The 22,851-nt window shown below is 28.5% G+C and overlaps 2 protein-coding genes across 2 annotated transcripts; one reads left to right on the forward strand and one right to left on the reverse strand.

Annotated features, from left to right (window-relative positions):
• The first annotated feature begins 2,850 nt into the window (after positions 1-2,850).
• glipr1a (GLI pathogenesis-related 1a) lies at positions 2,851-11,147 on the forward strand. The gene is made up of 6 exons (XM_073838431.1): positions 2,851-3,018; positions 5,730-5,978; positions 6,064-6,182; positions 8,284-8,369; positions 8,446-8,472; positions 10,990-11,147. The coding sequence occupies exons 1-6, from the start codon at positions 2,851-2,853 to the stop codon at positions 11,145-11,147; spliced, it is 807 nt and encodes a 268-aa protein (XP_073694532.1).
• Positions 11,148-12,995: 1,848 nt separating this feature from the next.
• krr1 (KRR1 small subunit processome component homolog) lies at positions 12,996-20,815 on the reverse strand. The gene is made up of 10 exons (XM_073838776.1): positions 20,727-20,815; positions 20,112-20,284; positions 19,880-20,014; positions 18,495-18,620; positions 17,341-17,424; positions 17,169-17,225; positions 15,983-16,153; positions 14,641-14,718; positions 14,447-14,543; positions 12,996-13,362 (listed from the first exon to the last, which is right to left on the reverse strand). Exons 1-10 carry the CDS (start codon positions 20,794-20,796, stop codon positions 13,223-13,225), a joined length of 1,131 nt encoding a protein of 376 aa, XP_073694877.1. The 5' UTR covers positions 20,797-20,815; the 3' UTR covers positions 12,996-13,222.
• Between the last annotated feature and the right edge of the window lie 2,036 nt (positions 20,816-22,851).

Raw genomic sequence — 22,851 nt, forward strand, 5'->3', positions numbered from 1 at the left:
TGAACATTTAGTTTAGTAGATTTTAAATTCCACTGATTGTGAAATGAAATGTATTTGAGATTTTTATTTATTTTATTTTATTTTTTAAGAAACACTGGAATGAGAAACTGAAACTGTTTTTTACACGACCATTGAGGAATTTTAACCAAAGTATGTTATAGAGTTCTCATTAAGACCCTAAAGAATCATATCAACTGGAAAATTGGCATCCGATGACCCCTTTAAACGAACCAATAAAAAAAAATATCTCTGATTAGGTAGTCGGAATACAAAAGGTAGCCTACATTTCTCTATAAAAGACACAGAAATACAGTACAGACCAAAAGTTTGGACACACCTTCTCATTCAGGTGTGTCCAAACTTTTGGTCTGTACTGTATATGTTTTATTGCATGTTGCATTTATACTGGCCAAAATAAGCTTTCACACAGGCGTTGTGTGTAACATAACTTTTGAGGATTTATTAGCTATCTGTGCCTCACAAAGCATAAAGAAATCCACAGAATGCTTGAAAGGTAGCCTATATTAAAGGGGGTCATCGGATGCAAAAACATTACTGTTAACATTACTTTCGTTTTTGAATGGAAAGCACCGATCCTGATCTACATATGCATCTAAGTAGGAAAGAAGGGTCTTATCTAGCAAAACAATGGGTTATTTTCTAAAATAAATTTATATACTTTTTAACCTCAAATGCTCGTCTTGTCTAGCTCAGCAAGATGAGCGTTTGGGATTAAAATGTATGTAAGTTGTAAATGTTTTTAGAAAAATAATGTTTCGCTAGATAAGACCCTTGTTCCTCAGCTGGGATTGTTTAGAGCCCTTTGAAGCTGCATTTTTTGGAAGTCCACTATATGGAGAGAAATCTTAAAATGTTTTCCTCAAAAAACACTTTCTTTACGAATGAAGAAAGAAAGACATTATATGTACATTTTTGTTCTGTAAACATTACAGCTCATCATCCCACGGCAGAGAGGGGCGGGGCGAGCAGAGCTCATTAGCATTTAAAGAAATATGCAACAGAATAGCTCGCTCTAAATAGAGCTGATTTTGAGAAGGTAAAACCATTGAGAAAAGTTAACCAAAGTATGTTATAGACTTCTCATTAAGACCCTAAAGAATCATATCAACTGGAAAATGGGCATCCGATGACCCCTTTAAACGAACCAATAAAAAAATATCTCTGATTAGGTAGTCGGAATGAAAACGTAGCCTACATTTCTCTATTAAAGACACGTTCATGTAAAGATTGCGAGAGAAGCGTCAGCCGACACTGAAGAAAGCACTAGTACTGTTTTCCTTTCCCCCCCAACACATTAATAATCATTACTTTTGTCGGTGCAAGCTTTATGCGCGCACTTGAGCGCAGAATAGGCTATATATTAAAGGACGATTAGTAGGTTATTATATTAATCAATTTTATATAAACGTGCAAGTAGTTAACTAGAAAAATCTTTAGTCGGGGACAGGCCTACTCGGCCCTTTTCATTTTTAAAATAAAATGTTGTGACATTTCGAAACGTCATATACTGCAATGTACGAGTTGTGTATCTTTAGCACCGCCCATGTTTATTACAATTATAAAACAATATTTCTGCATCTATTTTTAGGTGTGGCACCGGCACATCTGGCACACCCCTGACTCAGTCGCTCCATTTACCAAAGATAACCGGATATGCAGGGTTCAAATGGTTAGGTGGTAAAGTGGTTTAACCCACAATGCGGTGCATTATGCAAACACATCCTAGTGGGTTTTTTGATTTTTCAGACTAATGGAAGGAAACCATCCAAAAAACACTGTTAAGTGTTTCTTTTATAGCACTTTATCTGTTTGTGTCAATAGATTTCAATTATGATAAATTATTTATAAAGGCCATTTTCTCCAAATAAGTTTTTTCCTCCACACTGAGCCATAAATCTCCATTTCAGTAGCACTTACACACACATAACTTGACATTTTTATTCCTGTCTATATCCTAAAAATTTTTACAGAGGGATTTGTTCATATATAATTTGCTTGATTTTATACATTTTATTCCCCCCAAAATGGTTAAAATATAGTGTTTCCTGTCTGTTCTAAGTTTTTTCTGAATTATAGTGTGACAAAATGAGATACCCAAATTTCCATCTGTAAAATCTTTTGACTCTAATATGTCAAAAAAAAAATTTAAAAAGAATTTTGAAACTGACTCCCGCGTTAAGATTTTTGTACTAGAAATGTATGCAAATTAGTGCATATTTCATTAAATAATGGCTAATTTGCATACTGAAACCTAACATTTTAGAAAACGTGTAATACAAAAAATGTTTGCAATTATCAATGTAATCAATCAACTGGGTAAGTAAGGTAATAACTATTAGTTATTTTTTTTACCCTATTTACCTGCAGTGTCTCGCCTTAAATTTAAATTTTAAATTTAATCTTGGTATTTTAAAATACTTTATTTGATTTTTTGCTTTTGAATAATTATTAGCTTTTCATTAAACTCACAAACCTCCAGTTCCTTCAGGAACCCCAATTTGGGAATCATTGATGTAATATTTAAAGCACCTGAATACATTTTGAATACTTTTTCTTTCTCTTTGTATTTTTATATCAATATGGTATAAGACTATCTCATTTAAATCAAGGAGTTCGGTCAAAAGTAATCTAAAAGTAATCTAAAATAACTACTAACTACAAATTTCATTATATAATCTGTAATTAGCAACACTACCCAGAACTGAATATAAATACAGCTCCTCTGAATCAGATGCTCAAAATGCAGAAGTGAGCAGACCACAGGAACCAACAGGAAACCGGATGCCCTGAATGTTTAAGCAGTTGTTCGTTTAGCAGTCAAACTCAGAGATGAGAGACAATCTTCACATTGTGATCTCTATCACAGTTCTTCTGGGTTTGGTTTATTGCGAGCCGGTCTTCGATATCAAAGATCCAGCATTTATTGAGGAATGCGTGAGCGAACACAACAGGCACCGCACCAGTGTGAGCCCCACGGCTACAAACATGCGCTACATGGTAAATAATATAATTAATTTGATAATTAAGCAGGTCTAGATGCAGTCTGTGGAGGTTAAACATGCTTTAAAGTGTGTTAAACAGATGTGAAGCATTGTACAATTGCATATGTTCATGGGTCTTATTGTGCATGACAAGTTTTTCTCTAAAAAAGAAAAAGAATAAAAAGGTATTTTCACTTCCTGAACTACCTGAATGATCCACAGCTGTGTTTTTTGTTTAGTGATAGTTGTTCATGAGTCCTAAACAGGCAAAATCCTTCATGTCCAACCAATTATTTGGTTTTCCAGCATTTTTCTGTATTTGAACCCTTTCCAACGATGACTGTATGATTTTGAGATCCATCTTTTCACACTGAGGACAACTGAGGGACTCATATGCAACTATTACAGAAGGTTCAAACACTCACTGATGCTCCAGCAGGAAACGCAATGCATTAAGAGCCAAATAAAGATGTGTACATTTGTCTTATTTTGCCTAAATATCTTCATTTTAGTACTGCCCTTCAAGATACATGTTTCCTAGAAGACAAAAAATAGCTCAATTTACCCTGATTTTCATATTTCAAACGTTTTCATTCATCATTTCAAAACTGTGAGTTTAAATCTCACAATTTTGAAATTTTTGTTTATTTTTTATTCTGAGGATTCTGAGTTTACATCTTACAATTATTTAAATTTTTTTGTGTTTATTTTTTTTCTCTCTCAGAATTCCAAGTTTACATCACAGCATTTAGACTTTTTTCCCAGAATTATGAGTTTATGTCATAATTTTTAATTTTTTGTTTATTTTTCCCCAGAATTTAGAGTTTACATCTCACAATTATTTTAGGTATTTTTTCTCAGAAATTTGAGTTTATATCTCACAATTTTTTTTTATTTTCTCAGAATTCCAAGTTTACATGACAAAATTTGGACGTTTTTCCCCAGAATTTTAAGTTTATATCTCACAATTATTTTTTACTTTTTTTTTCTAAGAATTCTGAGTTTACATCTTACAATTATTTTAATCTTTTATGTTTATTTTTTCTAATAATTCCAAGTTTACATCACAAGATTTAGACTTTCCCCCCAGAATTATGAGTTTATATCTCAGTTTTTTATTGTATTTTTTATTTTCCCCCAGAATTCTCAGTTTATATCTCAGTTTTTTAAAAATAAATTTTCTCAGAATTCCAAGTTTACATCACAAACATTTTACTTTTTTCCCCAGAATTCTGAGTTTATATCTCACAATTTTTATTTTTCATGGTTTTTTTTTTGTTCCCAAAATTCTGAGTTTATGATTTTTTTTCTCAACTGAGGGACTCATATTAACTATTACAGAACATTAAAGCACTCACTGATGCTTCAGAAGAGAAAACACAATGCATTAGTAGCCAAATGAAGATGTGTACATTTGTCTTATTTTGCTTAAATAACACATTTTTTTCCATTTAGTACTGTCCTTCAGAAGCTACATAAGATACCTATGTCCCAGAAGACAAAAAAAGTTCAATTTACCCTGATCTTTAAATTCCAAAAGTGACTAAATTAAAAAATGTGATATTTAGGCAAAATAAGACAAATGTCCTTCAAATTTCTCTTAATGCATTGTGTTTCCTTCTGGAGTTTCCTTCAGTGAGCGTTTGAACCTTCAGTAATATATGCATTTTATTTAAAAAAAATTGTGAGATATAAACTCAGAATTCTGGGGAAAAATAAACAAATAAAATAAAAATTAAAAAAAAACTGTGAGATATAAACTCATACTTCTGGGGGAAAAAGTCTAAATCTTGTGATGTAATCTTGGAATTATGATAAAAAATAAACATAATAAATTCAAATAACTGTAAGATGTAAACTCAGAATTCTTAGAAAAAAAAAGTTCAAAATAATTATGAGATATAAACTTAGAATTCTGGGGAAAAAATACTTACAATAATTGTGAGATGTAAAAAAAAAAAAAGTCTAAACACTGTGATGTTAACTTGGAATTCTGAGAGAAAAAAAATAAACATAAAAAATAAAAATAATTGTAAGATGTAAACTCAGAATCCTGAGAAAAAAATTATTATTTTTTAAATAATTTAAAAAAAATTCAAAATTGTGAGATTTAAACTCACAATTTTGAAATGATGAAAGAAAAGTTTGAATTTGCAAATCAGGGTAATTGAGCTATTTTTTGTCTTCTAGGAAACATCTTCTGTAGCTTCTGAAGGGCAGTACTAAATGAAAAAAATATGATATTTAGGCAAAATAAGAAAAATGCACACATCTTCGTTCAGTTCAAAAGTTTTCACCCCCAGCTCTAAATGCATGGCTTTTCCTTCCGAAGCATCAGTGAATGTTTGAACCTTCTGTAATAGTTGCATTTGAGTCCCTCAGTTGTCCTCAGTGTGAAAAGATGCATCTCAACATCACACAGTCATTGTTGAAAAGGGTTCAAGTACACAAAAATGCTGGAAATGCAAAGAATATATTGGACCTGAAGGACTTTTATGTGAAATATTATATTCAGGTCAGTACTAAATAAAAAATAACATGCATTTTGATCAAATAATTAAAATGTAGGAGATTCTGCAAGGTGTATGTAAACGTTTGACTTCAACTGTAGCTGGTTTACAATGGTCTCAAAAATTTTAAGGCTGTTTTATGGTATGAACACAATGCATGTGTAAGATGAAATCTAGTTCTGATCATTCCTGATGAAGTGCATGTGTTTGTGCGCAGACGTGGGATGAAGGTCTAGCGGTGACGGCGCAGGCCTGGGCCCGATTCTGCCTCTTTAAACATAACATTCACCTCAGGGAGGTGGGAAGAATGCACCCCACATTCACATCCGTGGGTGAAAACATCTGGGCAGGAGCGCCGATCTCCTCATTCAACACCAAATCTGCAGTGCAGTCTTGGGTGAGCGAGGTTAAAGACTATGATTACAGCACAAACCAGTGCAGCCATGTATGCGGCCACTACACACAGGTACAAACCCAAATCCACTTACAGCTGAATCAAACACTCAAGCGTTTACAGAAGTGAGAGATACTTCTGTTTTCTGTGCCTAAAGGTTGTTTGGGCAGATTCGTACAAAGTGGGTTGTGCCGCGCAGGCGTGTCCCAATGGTGTGGCTGAAACAAGCTTCTCTACACAGCCTGGAGTCATATTTGTGTGTAATTACGCAACAGCGTAAGTATAAAAACCACCGCATTTGTGTGAGTGACACATTCACACTCCAAAGAAAACAGCTCTCCAAGCTAACAAAATGTTTCTCTCATCAGTCACTCAACACTGTTGTAACACTTTATGACAAGGTTTAGTTTGTTCGCTGCACGAGGAATGATTAACAAAAACAACTACGTTGTCATTTTAGCAATTTTGACTTTGTGTCTTGCATTTCTGAATTGCAATATTGTATTTAAGTTGCACCATTTTGTTCTTTCAGAATTCTGAGTTTGTCTCACAATTCTGACTTTTTCCATTGTATTCAGATTTTACATCTTTTATTTAAATCTTAATACAAAAATTCTCAGAATCTCACAATTCTGATTTTTCCCCCCTCAGAATTCTGATTTATACATTTTGTAATTGACTTTTTTTCTCCAAATTTTCTGTTTAAATCTGGCCATTTTGACTTCTTTCCTCAGAATTCTGATTTACATCATGCAATTTTGACTTTTCTTTCCTCAGAATTTGTCATTTCCATCTCATAATTGAGTTTCAATCTTGCAATTTTTCTTTTTTTCTATGAATTCTGAGTTTGCATGTTTACATTTTTTTTTAGAGTTTAAATCATGCAATTTTGACTTTTTTCCTCTAAATTCTGAGTTTACATCATACAATTATTCCTTTTTTTTAAGTTTACATCTCTTTTTTTTGGAATTCTGAGTTTAAATCGTGTAATTTTGCTTTTTTAGTTTTGAGGGCTTTTTGAGTTTTTTTTTTTTTTTTTAGTTTTTTCTGAGTTTAAATCATTTTGACTTTTTCTCTCAGAATTCTGAGTTTCTCGCAATTCATTTTTATTTTTTTCACAAATTCTAAGGAATCACACAATTATGACCTTTTTTCTCTCAATTTTGAGTTTACATCTCAATTTTGGAGGGGGGGATTTCTGAGTTTAAATCGTGCAATTTTGACATTTTTCTATGAATTCTGAGTTTACATCTCGCAATTCATTTTTACTTTTTATTTATTTATTTATTTATTTTACAAATTCTAAGGAATCATGCAATTATTACTTTTTTTTCTCTAAATTTTGAGTTTACATCTCAATTTTTTGGGGAATTCTGAGTTTAAATCATATAATTTTGCTTTTTTAGTTTCGAGGGTATTTTGTTGTCTTTTTTTCTGAGTTTAAATCATGCAATTTTGACTTTTACTCTGAATACTGAGTTTACATCTCACAATTCATTTTTTTTATTTATTCTTTTTTTTTTTACAAATTCTAAGGAATCATGCAATTATGACCTTTTTCTCTAAAGTTTACATCTAATTTTTTTTAATTCTGAGTTTAAATCATGCAATTATGACATTTATCATTAAAAGTTTTTTTTACGCAATTCATTTTTATTTGCATTTTTTAAATGAAGTTTACAACTTGCGACTCATTTTTCCCCTCAAAATTCTGAGGAATCATGCAATCTTGCAATTATGACTTTTTCCCTAAACTTTGAGTTTACATCTCACAATTTTTTTTTTAAATACTAAGTTTAAATCATGCAATTATGACTTTTTTCTCTAAAGTTTACATCTAATTTTTTTTTTATTCTGAGTTTAAATCATGCAATTCTGACATTTATCATTAAAAGTTTTTTTTACGCAATTCATTTTTATTTGCATTTTTTAAATGAAGTTTACAACTTGCGACTCATTTTTTCCCTCAAAATTCTGAGGAATCATGCAATCTTGCAATTATGACTTTTTCCCTAAACTTTGAGTTTACATCTCACAATTTTTTTTTTAAATACTAAGTTTAAATCATGCAATTTTGACTTTTTTCCCCTAAAATTCTGAGCTTACATCTTGCAATTGCATTTTAATGTATTATTTTCTCTGAATTCTGATCAAACTTCTATAGTATAGTAAAGGGTCCAATGTTCTGTTTAAAAAGAAAATTTTCAGGCAGAAAAACACTAGCAACGCTTCTGTTTTTCTACAGACATTTCTCTTACAGTATAATGTTAACAAATGAAACCTCATTGGCAGGTGTAGCAAAGCAGAAGCAGCAAAAAACGGCATAATTTCACAGCATTTACACACATTAAATGTGTCACTAATGACTTTTCTGCAGAGGAAATTATCGCGGAGTGTCTCCGTACAAAGCAGGCACCTCATGCAGCGGCTGCAGACGAGAGAGCTGTGAAAACAACCTCTGCCGTAAGTGTTCAGAACAAATATTGACACTGATTCTCCTAAAAACCACTTTACCTCATCTGTCATTTCCTTGTAACAGGAAACTCCACCCGTGACACATTGCAGCGTAAGTCTCTCTCATTCATATCTTAATCTGAGTTTACACAGAGCCCAGAGGGCTTTTCACTTCATTCCCACTTAGAAATGTCTGAATGTCATCACTGTGTCTGTATCTGCACTCAAATGCTTTTGTTGATGGCCATGAACCATGAACAAAACTACAAAAGATAACAAAAACAAGCATTAAGTAGGATCAGCATAGTTTACAGCAAACGCTTTGTGTTGTCAGTTACTGGCTCCTGAGGGAATGAAAGTACTTAAGCTCACTTAATGTTTCGAGATACTAAAAGAGACTGTAAATCGGGTTTCTGTGGAAGCTTATTAACAGGATAAAAAGACGAAAAAATGTAATTTTGACTTTAATTATAAGTTCTGACATTTTCTTAAAATTGTTTCACAATTGTTTAATCTCAATTAAATTTTTTACAGAATTGTTTATATCTGTTTATGTTTGTATCTCACAATTCTGACTTTTTGTCTCTTTTCTGAGTTTAAGTATCACAACTGTGGTACTTTTTCTCTCTAAACTTTAATTTTCCATCTTGCAATTTTGACTTTTTTTCTCACAATTTATTTATTTTTTCTCAGAATTCTGTGTTTAAATCTCACAGTTAAATTTTTTTTTCTCAGAGTTTGGAATTTCCATCTCGCAATTATGACTTTTTTTCTTAAAATTTTAAGTTTAAATTTCACAGTCAACTTTTTTTTCTCAGAATTCGGAAATTTCCATCTAACAGTTCTGACTTTTTCCCTCAGAATTCATATTTTACATATTTTAATAATGACCTTTTTTTCTCTAAAATTTGTTTACATCTATTTAATTTTTGTCTTAGAATTCTGAGTTTACATCTTGCAGTTTTGACTTTCTTTTTCTCAATTTGTTTTACAATTTCAAGTTTATATTACACGATTTCAGATTTATGATTTTTTTCTTAAAAACTTTTTTCTTAAAAAAAAAATGGAAATTCACAATTCCAAATTTATAACTTTCTGAAATCGTGAAATCTAAACTCAAAATTGTGAGTTTCTATTTTTTTTCTCAATTCAATTCAGTTCTGTTTGTTGTATTTATTTATTTTGTGCAACAGAATAAAAAAATCTTACAATTCTAACCTTTTAACTGCTAATTTATCTTTCCTAATTCTGACTTTTTTCCCCAGAATTGTAAATTTAAATATAAAAAATTTTTTCGCAATTTTGACTTTTTTATTTTAATTTAGTTCTGTTTCATAATTTTTTGTCCCACAGAATACATTTTATTTTACAATTCTAACTTAATTGTAATTTATCTTTCCTAATTCTGACTTTTTTCCCCAGAATTGTAAATTTAAATATAAAAATTTTTTTCGCAATTTTGACTTTTTTATTTTAATTTAGTTCTGTGTTTCATAATTTTTTTGTCCCACAGAATACATTTTATTTTACAATTCTAACTTAATTGTAATTTATCTTTCCTAAATCTGACATTTTTCCACAGAATTGCAAATTTAATATTTACTTTTGACCTTTTTTTGAGATTACATCTCAAAAAATTTTTTCAAAACAAACACAGTAATTGCAACTTTTAACTTGCATTTCTAACTTTCTTCTTAAAATTCCAAAAAATAGCTAAATAGAAACTCACAATTCCGAATGTATAACTTTGTGAAATCATGAAATATAAACTAGAAATTGTGAGATTCCATTTTGAAATTTCGATTTTTTTTTCCCCCTCTCAATTCAATTCAGTTCTATCCGTGGTATTTATTTATTTTGTGCAACAGAATAAAAAATTCATACAATTCTAACTTTTTCTTCAAACTGCTAATTTATCTTTTTTAATTCTTTAAAAATTTAAATATTGCAATTTTGACTTTTTTTTTTAGTTTACTTTTTTTTTTTATTATTCACATTAATTGCAACTTTTTAACTTTTTTCTTAAAATTCTGAGTTTATATCCCATAGTTTTGACTTCCAATTCTGCTTTTTGTTTGTTTGTTTCTGCCATGGAATTAAAAAAGCTCACTGCATCTTTTTATCTTATAGTTCCAACTTTTGTTTACTCAAATTCTGGGTTTGTATCTCGCAATTTAGACTTTTTTTTACTCAGAATTATGAGTTCACATCTCAAAGTTCAGTTTTTTTGTTTGTTTGTTTCTGCCATGGGGAAAAAAATGACACTTTCAACTTTTTTTTTGTTTTTATCAGAATTGTGAGATTGCAATTACCTTTCTTACATTTTTATTCTGTGGTGGAAAAAAGCTTCCGCAGAACTAAGTTAAAAAAATTTCATATGTTTCTGTTGTTTATGCATTTTCAAAAATTGACTATTCCCTATTTTTTCTTCACAATTGTGGTTCTGTTTTGGGTCACCACTAAAACAATGCAACATAAAACCTTGGTTCTGAAGCAAAGATATTTGAGAAACACTGCAAACGCAATGACATTCAGACACTTGTAAGAATGACTTGACTGTTTCTGGTCCGTTGTTTTTATCTTGTCAGCAGAAGACAAGATAACCGTGTGAATAACTCTGTGTGTGTAGATTATAACTGGAGTCCAGACTGGGATCCTGCACCCTCCAGCACCTCCAGCAGCTTATTCACCCTGGCGGTTGTCATTATCAGACTCATATCAATCCCACTTATGTTTGGATGCGTTTACGGCCTCCAGGGCCGTTATAACCTTTTTGCATATGAGTGAAACTGCCTGAGTCCACATTCAGCCGAAGACATGTTTCCACTGGGACTAATGCTTTGAAGCACATTTTATACAAATAAATGCAAAGAATAATATATAAATTATAAATACTATCATGCATTTTAAGTTAAGTCATTTTTGTCACATTTTAATGTGAATTAAACACATTCCCACCACAAATTCTCATTATTGTAACTTAAATTTACTTACAAACTCTATAACTTCAAGTAAAATGTGCAATGCTAAGCACATTGCAATTTTTCTTTTTTCTTTTTTAAGTTTGCATCTCAAAATTATTAAAAATAAACAGTTTATATCCCATAGTTTTGACTTGCAATTCTGTTATTTGTTTGTTTTATTGTTAAATGCATCAATTAACAGTGAACTGAATTTAAAAATGAACATTAGTTTTAATAAATGATGCAATTTGTTAATTGCTAAAAATTTTAATTTTTTTTTAGTTCGTGACATTTTAAGCATTAACTTAACAACTTGAAAATTTTAAGTAGTTTTATTTGTGCTGATTTTAATATTCTATAAAAAAAATACTTAAAAAAACATCTTTTATTGCATTACAGTAATATATATTTACTATATGATTCTAAATTAATTATTTATAGCTTTGATAGTAACAGTTTACTTTCATTTATAAGGTCAAATATTTTATATAAAATAAATTATTTATATTTGCATTAACATTTATTTATAGATAAATTTTATATAGGTTTAGTAAAAAAATTTATTTAAATATTTGGCTTTAATTTAGGAATTATGAACATCTTGAACATCTTAAAAAGTGCTTTTATTTGTTGCACTAATTTTAATATACTGAAATAAATGGACTTAAAAACATCTATTATTGCATTACAGTAATAAGAACCTAATGAAGTACCATTCAGGATAAGAATATTTTTTTTATGAATAAATACTAAATATTTTGACTTAATTCATAGGTACAATATTTAATATTTGATTATATAAAATACATAATTATTCATATTTATAATAATATTAAAATATATATATTATATATATATTATATATTCTATTATATGATTATAAATCAATTATTTATAGCTTTGAGAGTAAATTTTATTTGACCAGTATACTATCATTTATAAGGTCAAATAATATTTAATATAAAATAAATTATTTATATTTACATTAACATTTATTTATAAATAAATTGTATATATATATATATATATATATATATATTAGTAATTTTTTAAAAATATTTTACTTAATTTATGAATTAAATAAAATATTCCATATTGTTTAATCATATAAAATGATAAAGAATATAATGACTCATTTGACTTAATTCATTTATTATTTATAAATATATATAGATAAATTATATATATATATATATATATATATATATATATAGATAAATTATATATATATATATATATATAGATAAATTATATATATATATGTTTAATAAAAATGTTTTTTAAATATTTTACTTAATTTATGAAGCAAATATTTAATATGATTCAATCATATAAAATCTATCATTTTTTTAATTTATAATAATATACAGTATGTTTAATGTATTTATTTATAACTGTCCTTAAACGGCAAGAAAATGCATAAAAGAAATGGAGTAAAGTCATGTTTTGGGTTAAATTTAAACACGTTTAAACAAGGTAAGTGGTGACACTCTTTTGCATTATTATCATATATAATACAGACAAAAATGTGGATAGAAATATCACTTACCAGCATTTTTATTACATGTAAAGACACTCTTATATATAACAGGATCAATGAGTTTTTGTCATCTGCCTCAAACACAAGCAGTGTTTTTAATTTCTGACTCTGCAGGACAAATGATTGCTCAACTTCAATCTTTCCAGTCTCTTATTCCTCGTCTCCTACAAGCTAAAGTCTAATAAATGACTTGATTCAGGTTTTATAATGACGCTGACAAAGTATGAAAGCAAACATCTTTTATATAAACACATTGACTAATAAACACAAGACTAATATCGTGACGATCCAGTGATGATCTGAATGTGTTTCTCCAGGATCACAGTCAGATCAGCAGAGTTCGGATCGAGCGACACAAATTAGCTCTTGACTTTCTTCCGCTTGCCGTCTTTCGCTGAAAGCATCTCGGGGTTTACAGGAGGAGCTCCGAGCTTTTTAGTTTTCGCTTTCTTCACTTTTTCTTTAATGGCTTGAATATCAATTTTGTTTTCGGTTGTTGCTATAGAAGAAGAGAATAATAAACAATAATAAACCATGAGTTTGCATGCTTTTTTGAGCTATTCACACATCTACAGTCTACCAGAAATGCAATATTAGGAGTTGCATCTAAAGACTTAATCATTAGTACATGCATAAATGCACATGCATTTTTTTATTTATATATTTTAATAAATAGAATAATATTAAATACATTACATATAGGTTTAGTAAAAAACGTTATTTAAAATATTGTACCTAATTTTTGAATTAAGTAAAATATTTCAGATTTAATCATAAAATCCATTAATTATTTTTATGTATAGTAATAAACTGTATGTGTAATATATTTAATCACAAATTACTTATTTATGCAACTAAATGCAAAGAATAATATATAAAGGATAAAGAAAATCATGCATCTTTATCATTATCAACATGAATATCTGTTGCTATAGAAGAGAATAAACAATAATAAATCAAGACTACTAGAAATGTTACTAATCAATATTAGTAGCAGCAACTAATATTTAATTATATAAAATATACAAGTAATGTTTTATTTATAATAATTTAAAATATTTGATTATATTATTATTTTTATAGCTTTGATAGTAAATAAGGTCAAATTTAAGGTGAAATATTTATATTTACAATAAAATTTATTTATAGATAAATTATATATATATATATATATATATATATATATATATATATATATATATATATATAAACATTTTTTAAATATTTTACTTAATTTATTAAGAAAAAATATTTAATATAATTCAGTCGTATAAAATCTCTCTATATATTTTTTATTTATAATAATATAAAATGTGTAATATATGTATTCATAACTAATTTATTGGTAAAAATGTCCTTAAATGGCAAAAAATAAAATAAAAATAATAAATCACGAAGTCTACTAGAAATGTTACAAAGCAATATTAGTAGTAGCAACTAAAAACTTAATCATTAGTACATGCATAAACGCACATGCAGATTTTTCTATTTATATATAAAAATTAATAAAAAATAATTTATTAATTTTTTTTTTTATTTTTTTTATGAATGTTTTTGGATGTATATTGTCTTGTTTGTCGTACCTGGTTTGCTCTTCTTCACGGCTGGCTTCTCTTTAGGAGGAATGAAAGCTTTCTGCCGCTGCTCTTGTCTCTTGGATAAAACTTCAGCCTGTTTCGCCTTCAGTGTCGGAAATAAAGCACAAGCGGTTATGAGTGAACTAGTTCCTATCAATACCTGAACTTAAGCTCATTAACGCTCGCAAAAACCACCGTACCCTAATTTCAGTCATCTTCTGTCGTCTCTTCTCGCTCTCTCTCAGGAAGAACTCGCCAGTCGACAGCTCCTTATCAATCTGTGCAGAAAAATAATTCACATGAGCAACTGTTAAACATTTATTTCACATCTATTTAGCTGTGCATTTACTGAATGAGTACTGTGTATTTTATGTGTAATCATTTTTATTCGTTTTAACTGTTTTAATTCATTTTAAATTAATCTTTTTTTTGTTTTATTTTTATTGTTGTGAATATTTTGTATAATTATTTTAATTCATTTTATATGTAAAGCACTTTGAAGTACCATTGTGTATGAAATGTGCTATATATATATATATATATATATATATATATATAACTTATTGCCTGATTTAATTTAAATGTAAATTACCAATATATGGTTGATATTGAGGTCTGGGTATGTCCTCAAAAATATATTCATTTAATTAATAATCTATAAATACATCTATTTATTATACATTTATTTTTTAATTCATTTTCAATTGTTTTTTTTTTAAATAAATGTATAAATTAAATAATATTTAATAATATAAAATATTCATATATTTATAAATAAATTACAGTTTGATATTAAATGTTATTTTAATATTTTACTTATTTATGAATATCAATCTGCGCATAAAATATTTCCCATGAGCAACTTTTAATTTTTTTGTTCATGTGTATTATATATATTTATATATATATATATATATATATATATATATATATATATATATATATATATATAAATAAAGACACAAATACAAATAGAGTATATATTTGGAAAATATTTACATGTTTATATTGTTTATATTTAAATTTATATAAAATCTATAAATATATTTATTACAAATTTGAAATAAAGAAATATTATTTAGACAAGTTACTTAATTTATCAATTAGGCAAATATTTAATTCATATTTCATCATGACTGTTTTGATGATCATGAGCTATTTACATATATAATAATATATTAATATTATATATATTAAATAATTATAGTTATATTTCTGTACTATTTCTACAGACATTTGTTTATGGTTTTTATGTTTTCATAGCCATAATAATAGGCAAAACGCGTAAAATAAAACACAGCACAGTATAGAAAAATTACATTTTGATAAATAGGATCAAAAAATGTAAAGCAACAAACAAAAATCCCTAATTTTCCATGACTTCCATGAAATAGACCTTTTAAAATTCCCTGATATTCCAGAAATGACCCATGGGAACCCTATAGTCTAAAAACACCCCATACCACGGTAAAATCCCTTCAGCACACACCTGGAGTGCCTCATTTCTCTCTAAGCGCTTGGTTTGAGGTGATTTCTCCATACCTTGCTGTCGGGCTGCGGTGGGGGGAACGGCGTGTACTCCTTCTTCACCGTCTTCTTCTTGGGCTGCTTGCGTTTGGACAGACTAGTCTGGCAGAAGTTGGGCAGGAATCTCTCCCAGCTCTGAGTGCGCAGCTCCGGGTCGTTCGCCAGCTCTCGCTTGATCATTAACGTCTGGAAAATAAATATTCAATCACATGCACAATTACTCATCTACAATACAAACAACTATCATCCGTATGCAAAGTGCCCCTCATTGTTTTTTGACCACTGAAAATGTGTGCAATCTCTAGGAGCCATATAGAAATCCCACTATCTCTGGAAATGAACTACATACGGCCTTAAAAGTTTGTTGAAGTTTGTTGAAATCTACATTACAAAAGGATATTAAGACATCTTTTATATTTCTTGAGTTACAAGCATGCCAGGGTTTCTCAGAATTGTGAGTTTATATCATCCATTTCTGAGGAAAAAAGTCAGAATTATGAGTTTATATCGCAATTATGACTTTATTTCTCACAATTGCAAGTTTATATCACCCAATTCTGAGAAAGAAGTCCGAATTGAGTTTGTATCACGCAAATCTGGGGTAAAAGCCAGAATTTCCTGAAAAGAAGTTCCTCAAACGAGTTTCATCTCGCAATTCTGACTTTTTATCCCAGAAAATATTGAGTTTATAAACTTTGTGTTTGCTCACAAAAATTTGTGACGAAAATAAAGAGGTGAAAGAAAGAAAACTAAATTTCAATGCAAATGCAAAAAAAAAAAAATATTAAGATTTTTTTTTTTCCACACAGTTTTGCAAAATTAAGAAAAAAAATTCTAACTGAGATCCTGACTTCAGACAATTCTGTAGTTTTCCTTTTTGCCTTTTTACTTTTTAAATGTATGCATCACCTCTCATTTTAAATTATTAAATTCAACAATAAATTCTACAGGGCTGTTACTGGGCAGAAATTACAAGTGTAATAAATAATATGTAAATAATGTTAAAAGATCAATGTTTTAAATACATTTATGAATTTACAAACAAGAAATGTTTGGAGGAATCTTCGTTTTGTCCTTTGCTAAAGTCACTGATTTCACTAATAGACCTACTGATCTCTGAGTAAATATAAAAAAACATCTCTAAAGTCTAGTCTAAATTTTATTTTGAACATCTAGACACACATCACAGTCTTCTGTGTACCTTTATGTTGTAAATGGGGTGGATGTTCTTCATTGTGTCCAACACCACTTTCCGGACCTGCGGAAATAAGCGAGAAACACCGGCTTATTCCTCCACAATGAACGTTATCTTTATTTTTTCAGTGTGAATAGGTCTGAATTACTGAAATGAATCAGGCAGCTGAAGATATCACCTCTTTCAAGCCGTTGTGAGGGCCGATAGCAGAAACCGTGTTTCCCTGAACCATCACGTAACAGTTGGTCAGAAGCTCTAGAGCCTGAAACAACATAAAAACATGAGATTTTAGCACTGGAAAGTTTAATTATTAATAATTAAAAATTATTATTATTTTTTTTTTTAAGTCTCTTATGCTCATCAAGGCTGTATTTATTTGATCAAAAATACAGAAAAAACAGTAATATTGTGAAATATTATTGCAATTTAAAATAATTGCTTTCTGTTTTAATATACTTTTTATTTCTGTGATGCAAAGCTGATTTTTCAGCATTCTTCAGTGTCACATGATCCTTCAGAAATCATTCTAATATGCTGATTTATTGTAAATGTTGGAAACAGTTGTGTTGCTTAATATTTTTCTGGAACCTCTGACACTTTTTTCAGGATTCTTTAGAGAATCAAATGGTAAAAAGAACAGCATTTAATTAAAATAGAAATCTTTTGTAACAACTATTCAAATTTGGGGTCAATTTTTTGATGAATAGAAAGAATCAAAAGCTAAGAGTCAGTATTGGTGGGGGGGGGGCAATTATAGAATTAATACTTTTATTTATCAAAGATGCTTCAAATTGATCAAAAGTGATGATAAAGACATTTAGAATGATTTTATTTCAGATAAATACTGTTCTTCTGAACTTTCTATTTAACAATGAAACCTGAAAAAATTCTACTCGACTGTTTTCAACATAATGATAATGAAGATATAATGTTAAAAATTCAGCTTTGAAATCAAAGGAATAAATTACATTTTAAAATTTATTCAAACAGAAGACAGTTACTTTAAATATTAAAAACATTTAGAAATTGTACTGTTTTTGTTTGGTTGGCTTGGTGAGCAGAATACACTTATTTAAAAACATTACAAATATTACTGTTCAAAAACGTTTTTTACTGTAATTATATTATAATTAAGCTGTAATTATTTTAATTAAACTAAAATAAACTATACTTATAATAATACAGCAATGTAATACATAATTATATTCTTATGTTTTATATACACTTAATAGTTTTTGACCTCATTGTGTGTGATTAAAAAATGAAGATTAAAAACAGACAAGTCCGGTATAATTTGAACAAATCCAAGGTGATTTTGCAGCATCTGCTCACCTTCAGCGTGGAGCCCTTGGGGCCGATCAGTCTCTGTCGTCTCTTCACAAACCGCTCTCTGTTTCGCACAAGAGTGCCAATTTTAATAATGTCACATGCCACTTCGTCTTCAAGTATCCTCACAGCCTGAAAAGATTGAGACAAGAGACAACAAGAGATTTGAGGCTAAATTTTTCCTTTCAAAAGAGTGGAGTAATTAGGATTTTTGATGCTTTGAATGTTTCTGAAAGAAGTCTCTAAAGTTCACCAAGGGTCTAGGCTGAATTTATAAAACAAAAAACAAACAGTAATATTATTACAATTTAAAACACCTGTTAATATATTGTAAAATGTAATTTATTATTAGGCAAAGCTGTATTTTCAGCATAATTACTTTTATAACACTAAAAATGTCTTTACTGTTACTTTTGATCAATATGATTAGTGCTTACTTGCTAAATAAACAAATATATTTATATTATGACAGCGTTTTAGTGCCACAATTAAAAATCAAAAAAATCAAAGAATACGAGAATAAAGTCAAAATATTACGAGAATAAAGTCAAAATATTAAGAGAATAAAGTGGAAAATTACGAGAATAAAGTCAAAATATTAAGAGAATAAAGTGGAAAATTACGAGAATAAAGTCAAAATATTAAGAGAATAAAGTGGAAATATTACGAGAATAAAGTGGAAATATTACGAGAATAAAGTCAAAATATTAAGAGAATAAAGTGGAAATATTACGAGAATAAAGACAAAATATCACGAGTATAAAGTCAAAATATTACAACAATAAAATCAAAATAATTACAAGAATAAAGTCAAAATATTACGAGAATAAAGTGGAAATATTACGAGAATAAAGTGGAAATATTACGAGAATAAAGTCAAAATATTAAGAGAATAAAGTGGAAATATTACGAGAATAAAGACAAAATATCACGAGTATAAAGTCAAAATATTACAACAATAAAATCAAAATAATTACAAGAATAAAGTCAAAATATTACGAGAATAAAGTGGAAAATTACAAAAATTAGGTCAAAATATTACAAGAATAAAGTCAAAATATTAAGAGAATAAAGTGGAAATATTACGTGAATAAAGTCGAAATACTTTGAGAATAAATTCAAAATATTTGCAGAATTAAGTAAAAATATTTCAAGTATAAAATCGAAATATTACAAGAAAAAAGTTGAAACATTACGAGAATAAAGTTGAAATATTCTTATAAAAAAATTCTTAAATTATTTAGACTTTATTCTCATAATATTTTGACTTCAATCTCCTAATCTCAGAACTTTTTTTTTCTACCTCGCACTAATACGCTGTCATATTATATTAAGCGTATTTCTTGGAAATATATGATGTATAAACACATCAATAAATGATAAACTCTTACCTGTTCAAACGGCACACTTCTAGCCAATAACTTGATAAGATCCCTCCCTCTGAGGATGGCATAGGGGTCGAATGTTTTCTTTGTTGTGTTCACCGTCATGCTGCCTTCAATCAGGTCCAGTGTGGCATTAATGAACTACAAAGCAGCAGCACAGATACAAAGAAATTACACAAAGTCATTCAAAGACTTCACACGCATTTAGAAACACAAAATGACATTTCACAACACGTACAACTTCTCCGAGAGCCCTCTGCACCAGCGGCCAGCACTCCTTCAGATACGCCTCTCTATATTTGGGGAAAAGTGTGGCAAAGCTGCTCTCCTCCAGCAGACCTTTGGGATTGTCATCTCGGGTGAATTTAGGCTCTTTCCATCCATCTGGGACCGTCAGCAGTTCAGTCTCATCTGTTTAAGACAAAAAAAACAGAGTTTAATTAGACAATAAGCAAAGGTTTTATCTGAAATGTCTTGCAGTAAATATAAAACAGACACAATCCTCTCAATTTGAGGATAAGGAGAGCTTTATCATGCGTCTTTACTAAAACATGCATGGTTTATGTCCCAGTGTATTTTCATGTGCCATGCTTTATATGAATATGATCATTATTTAGTAGTCAGACGTGTATTAGAAAAATGCAGTGGCTCTGGAAAGCCAACAAACACACAATAACTGTATTTTATATCATTATTACATCATTATAGCTAAAATAAATACGTTTGCATTCTACACGAGCTGCGTCAAACGTAAACACCTCATTTAACGTTAGTAACGCGGATAGCTGTAACACGCGCGAGGTCCGTGTGCATTATATCGCGTGTATTTGATGGTTTCTCAGTTTAATTGTACCTGTGTTTTCGCTCTTTTTCTGTTTTTTATTTGTTGGCGTTTCACTCGTGCTTTCTGTGGGAGCCGCCATTGCTGCTGTTCGGCGTGACGTCAGACGCTGCGTCTGGTCGTCATGAGTGCGACGCAAACAGAGCGTGAACTGCCGCCTTGCGATGCGGAGGAGTTATTGCTTATAAATAATTCAAATTAAATAACTCGATCAGACGAAAACACAACAATAATTGTTTTTAAAAGTAGTGTTAATACTTTAATGTTTCTTTTGAGAATACAGTTTTTTTTATTTACTATTACTACGACTATTATTTTTATTATAAATTCTAATTTACAACTTACTTATAATAAAACATTCAATGTATAAAATAAAATATTTTTTATTTTGTTTTAAATTTTATTTAATTAATTTCAATCAATATATTTAATGTCATAATTTACTAATATATTATATTAATTATTTTGTTGTTTTAAACAGTTAATATTTTAAGAAAATAAAAATTAATATATTATAATTATATTAAATATAAAAAAATTAAAACGTACAATTATAATAAAATATTTCATATACATATAATAAATATTTTTTATATATAAGGTTTTCGTTAAATGTATTTACTATGTAATTTCTATTCATTATTATTATTATTATTAGAGTTGTTATTTTAAACAATTAATTTAAAGATAATAAAAATGAAACAATGACAAATATATTAAAAGTATTTTAAAACCTACAAATATTTAAAAAATATTAAATTTGATATTAACTGTACTATATTATTTTTATTACAAATATTATTTTACAGAATGAAATGATTTAACATTATATTAGATAATAATATTTAATAAAATATTTAATATATAGAAAGATATAAATAATAAAACAGTGTTTTTAATAATTAATGAATCTATTTAATTTTAATTTATATATTTAACAATTTACTTAATAATTATTAATACATTGTATTAATTTAATGTTTTTCTTCCGTATTTAATATTTAATTTAATTTTAAAATATTTGTAATAATTTATTTGATTTAATAAATTATGATTTAGTAACTAATTATATTAGCATTATTTTTATTACATTAAATAATTAACAAACTATATTAAATATAATACTTTTAATTATATATAAATAATTTATTTTAAGCATAAGTATAACAAAATATTCAGTATATAACATGATGAAACATAAATAATTTAATATGCTTTTCTTTGTGAAATCAGTTCATTTAAATCACTGAAAAACGATTTACTACTTAATTTCAGTACAGTAACTATCATGAATTCTTAACCAATTACTAAAGACCTTAATTGAGCAGTCTGATTATTAGTCAGCATTAACTTTCAAAACAACGCCAGAACTACCGCTGCAATGTCATTTTTTGACCATGGTATTATTTATAGAACATTCTAAAGCACCACATAAATCAGAAATAAATTCACAACTTGTGTCAAAGAGAGCAAATCACTGACTCGACTTGTAGTATCAGACACCGAACGTCAAGGGAATGAATGAGATTTAATTTTCTAAAGTACAGACAGTCTGTTTGTCATTATCCACACACACACACACACACACACACACACACACACACACACACACACACACACACACACACACACACACACACACACACACACACACACACACACGTTTGTTTTTGTGAATTGTGGGGACATTCCATAGACGTAATGGTTTTTATACTGTACAAACGATATTTGCTATCACCCTACACCTTCCCTACACCTAAACCTAGCCCTCACAGGAGATTGTGCATATCTTTACATTTTCAAAAAAACGTATTCTGTATGATTTATAAGCCTTTTGAAAAGTGGGGACATGGGCAATATATATATATATATTTTTTTATCATTTAATATTAACATTTTAATATTTAATAATTTATTAATATTTTATAAATTAAAAATGATTTTTATTTTCAATAATTGCTGTTGCTTTGAACTTTCTATCCTCAGTGATATTTTATAATTATTTATTATTTTATACATTATTAATAGTATTTTTAATATTTATTTTAGATTTATAAAAAAAAAAAATTATATATATATATATATATATATATATATATATATGTTTGTTTTTTAAATCATTTATATTAATATTTAG

This window comes from Garra rufa, chromosome 4, assembly GCF_049309525.1.
Source record: "Garra rufa chromosome 4, GarRuf1.0, whole genome shotgun sequence".
In the NCBI taxonomy this organism is placed as follows: Eukaryota; Metazoa; Chordata; class Actinopteri; order Cypriniformes; family Cyprinidae; genus Garra; species Garra rufa.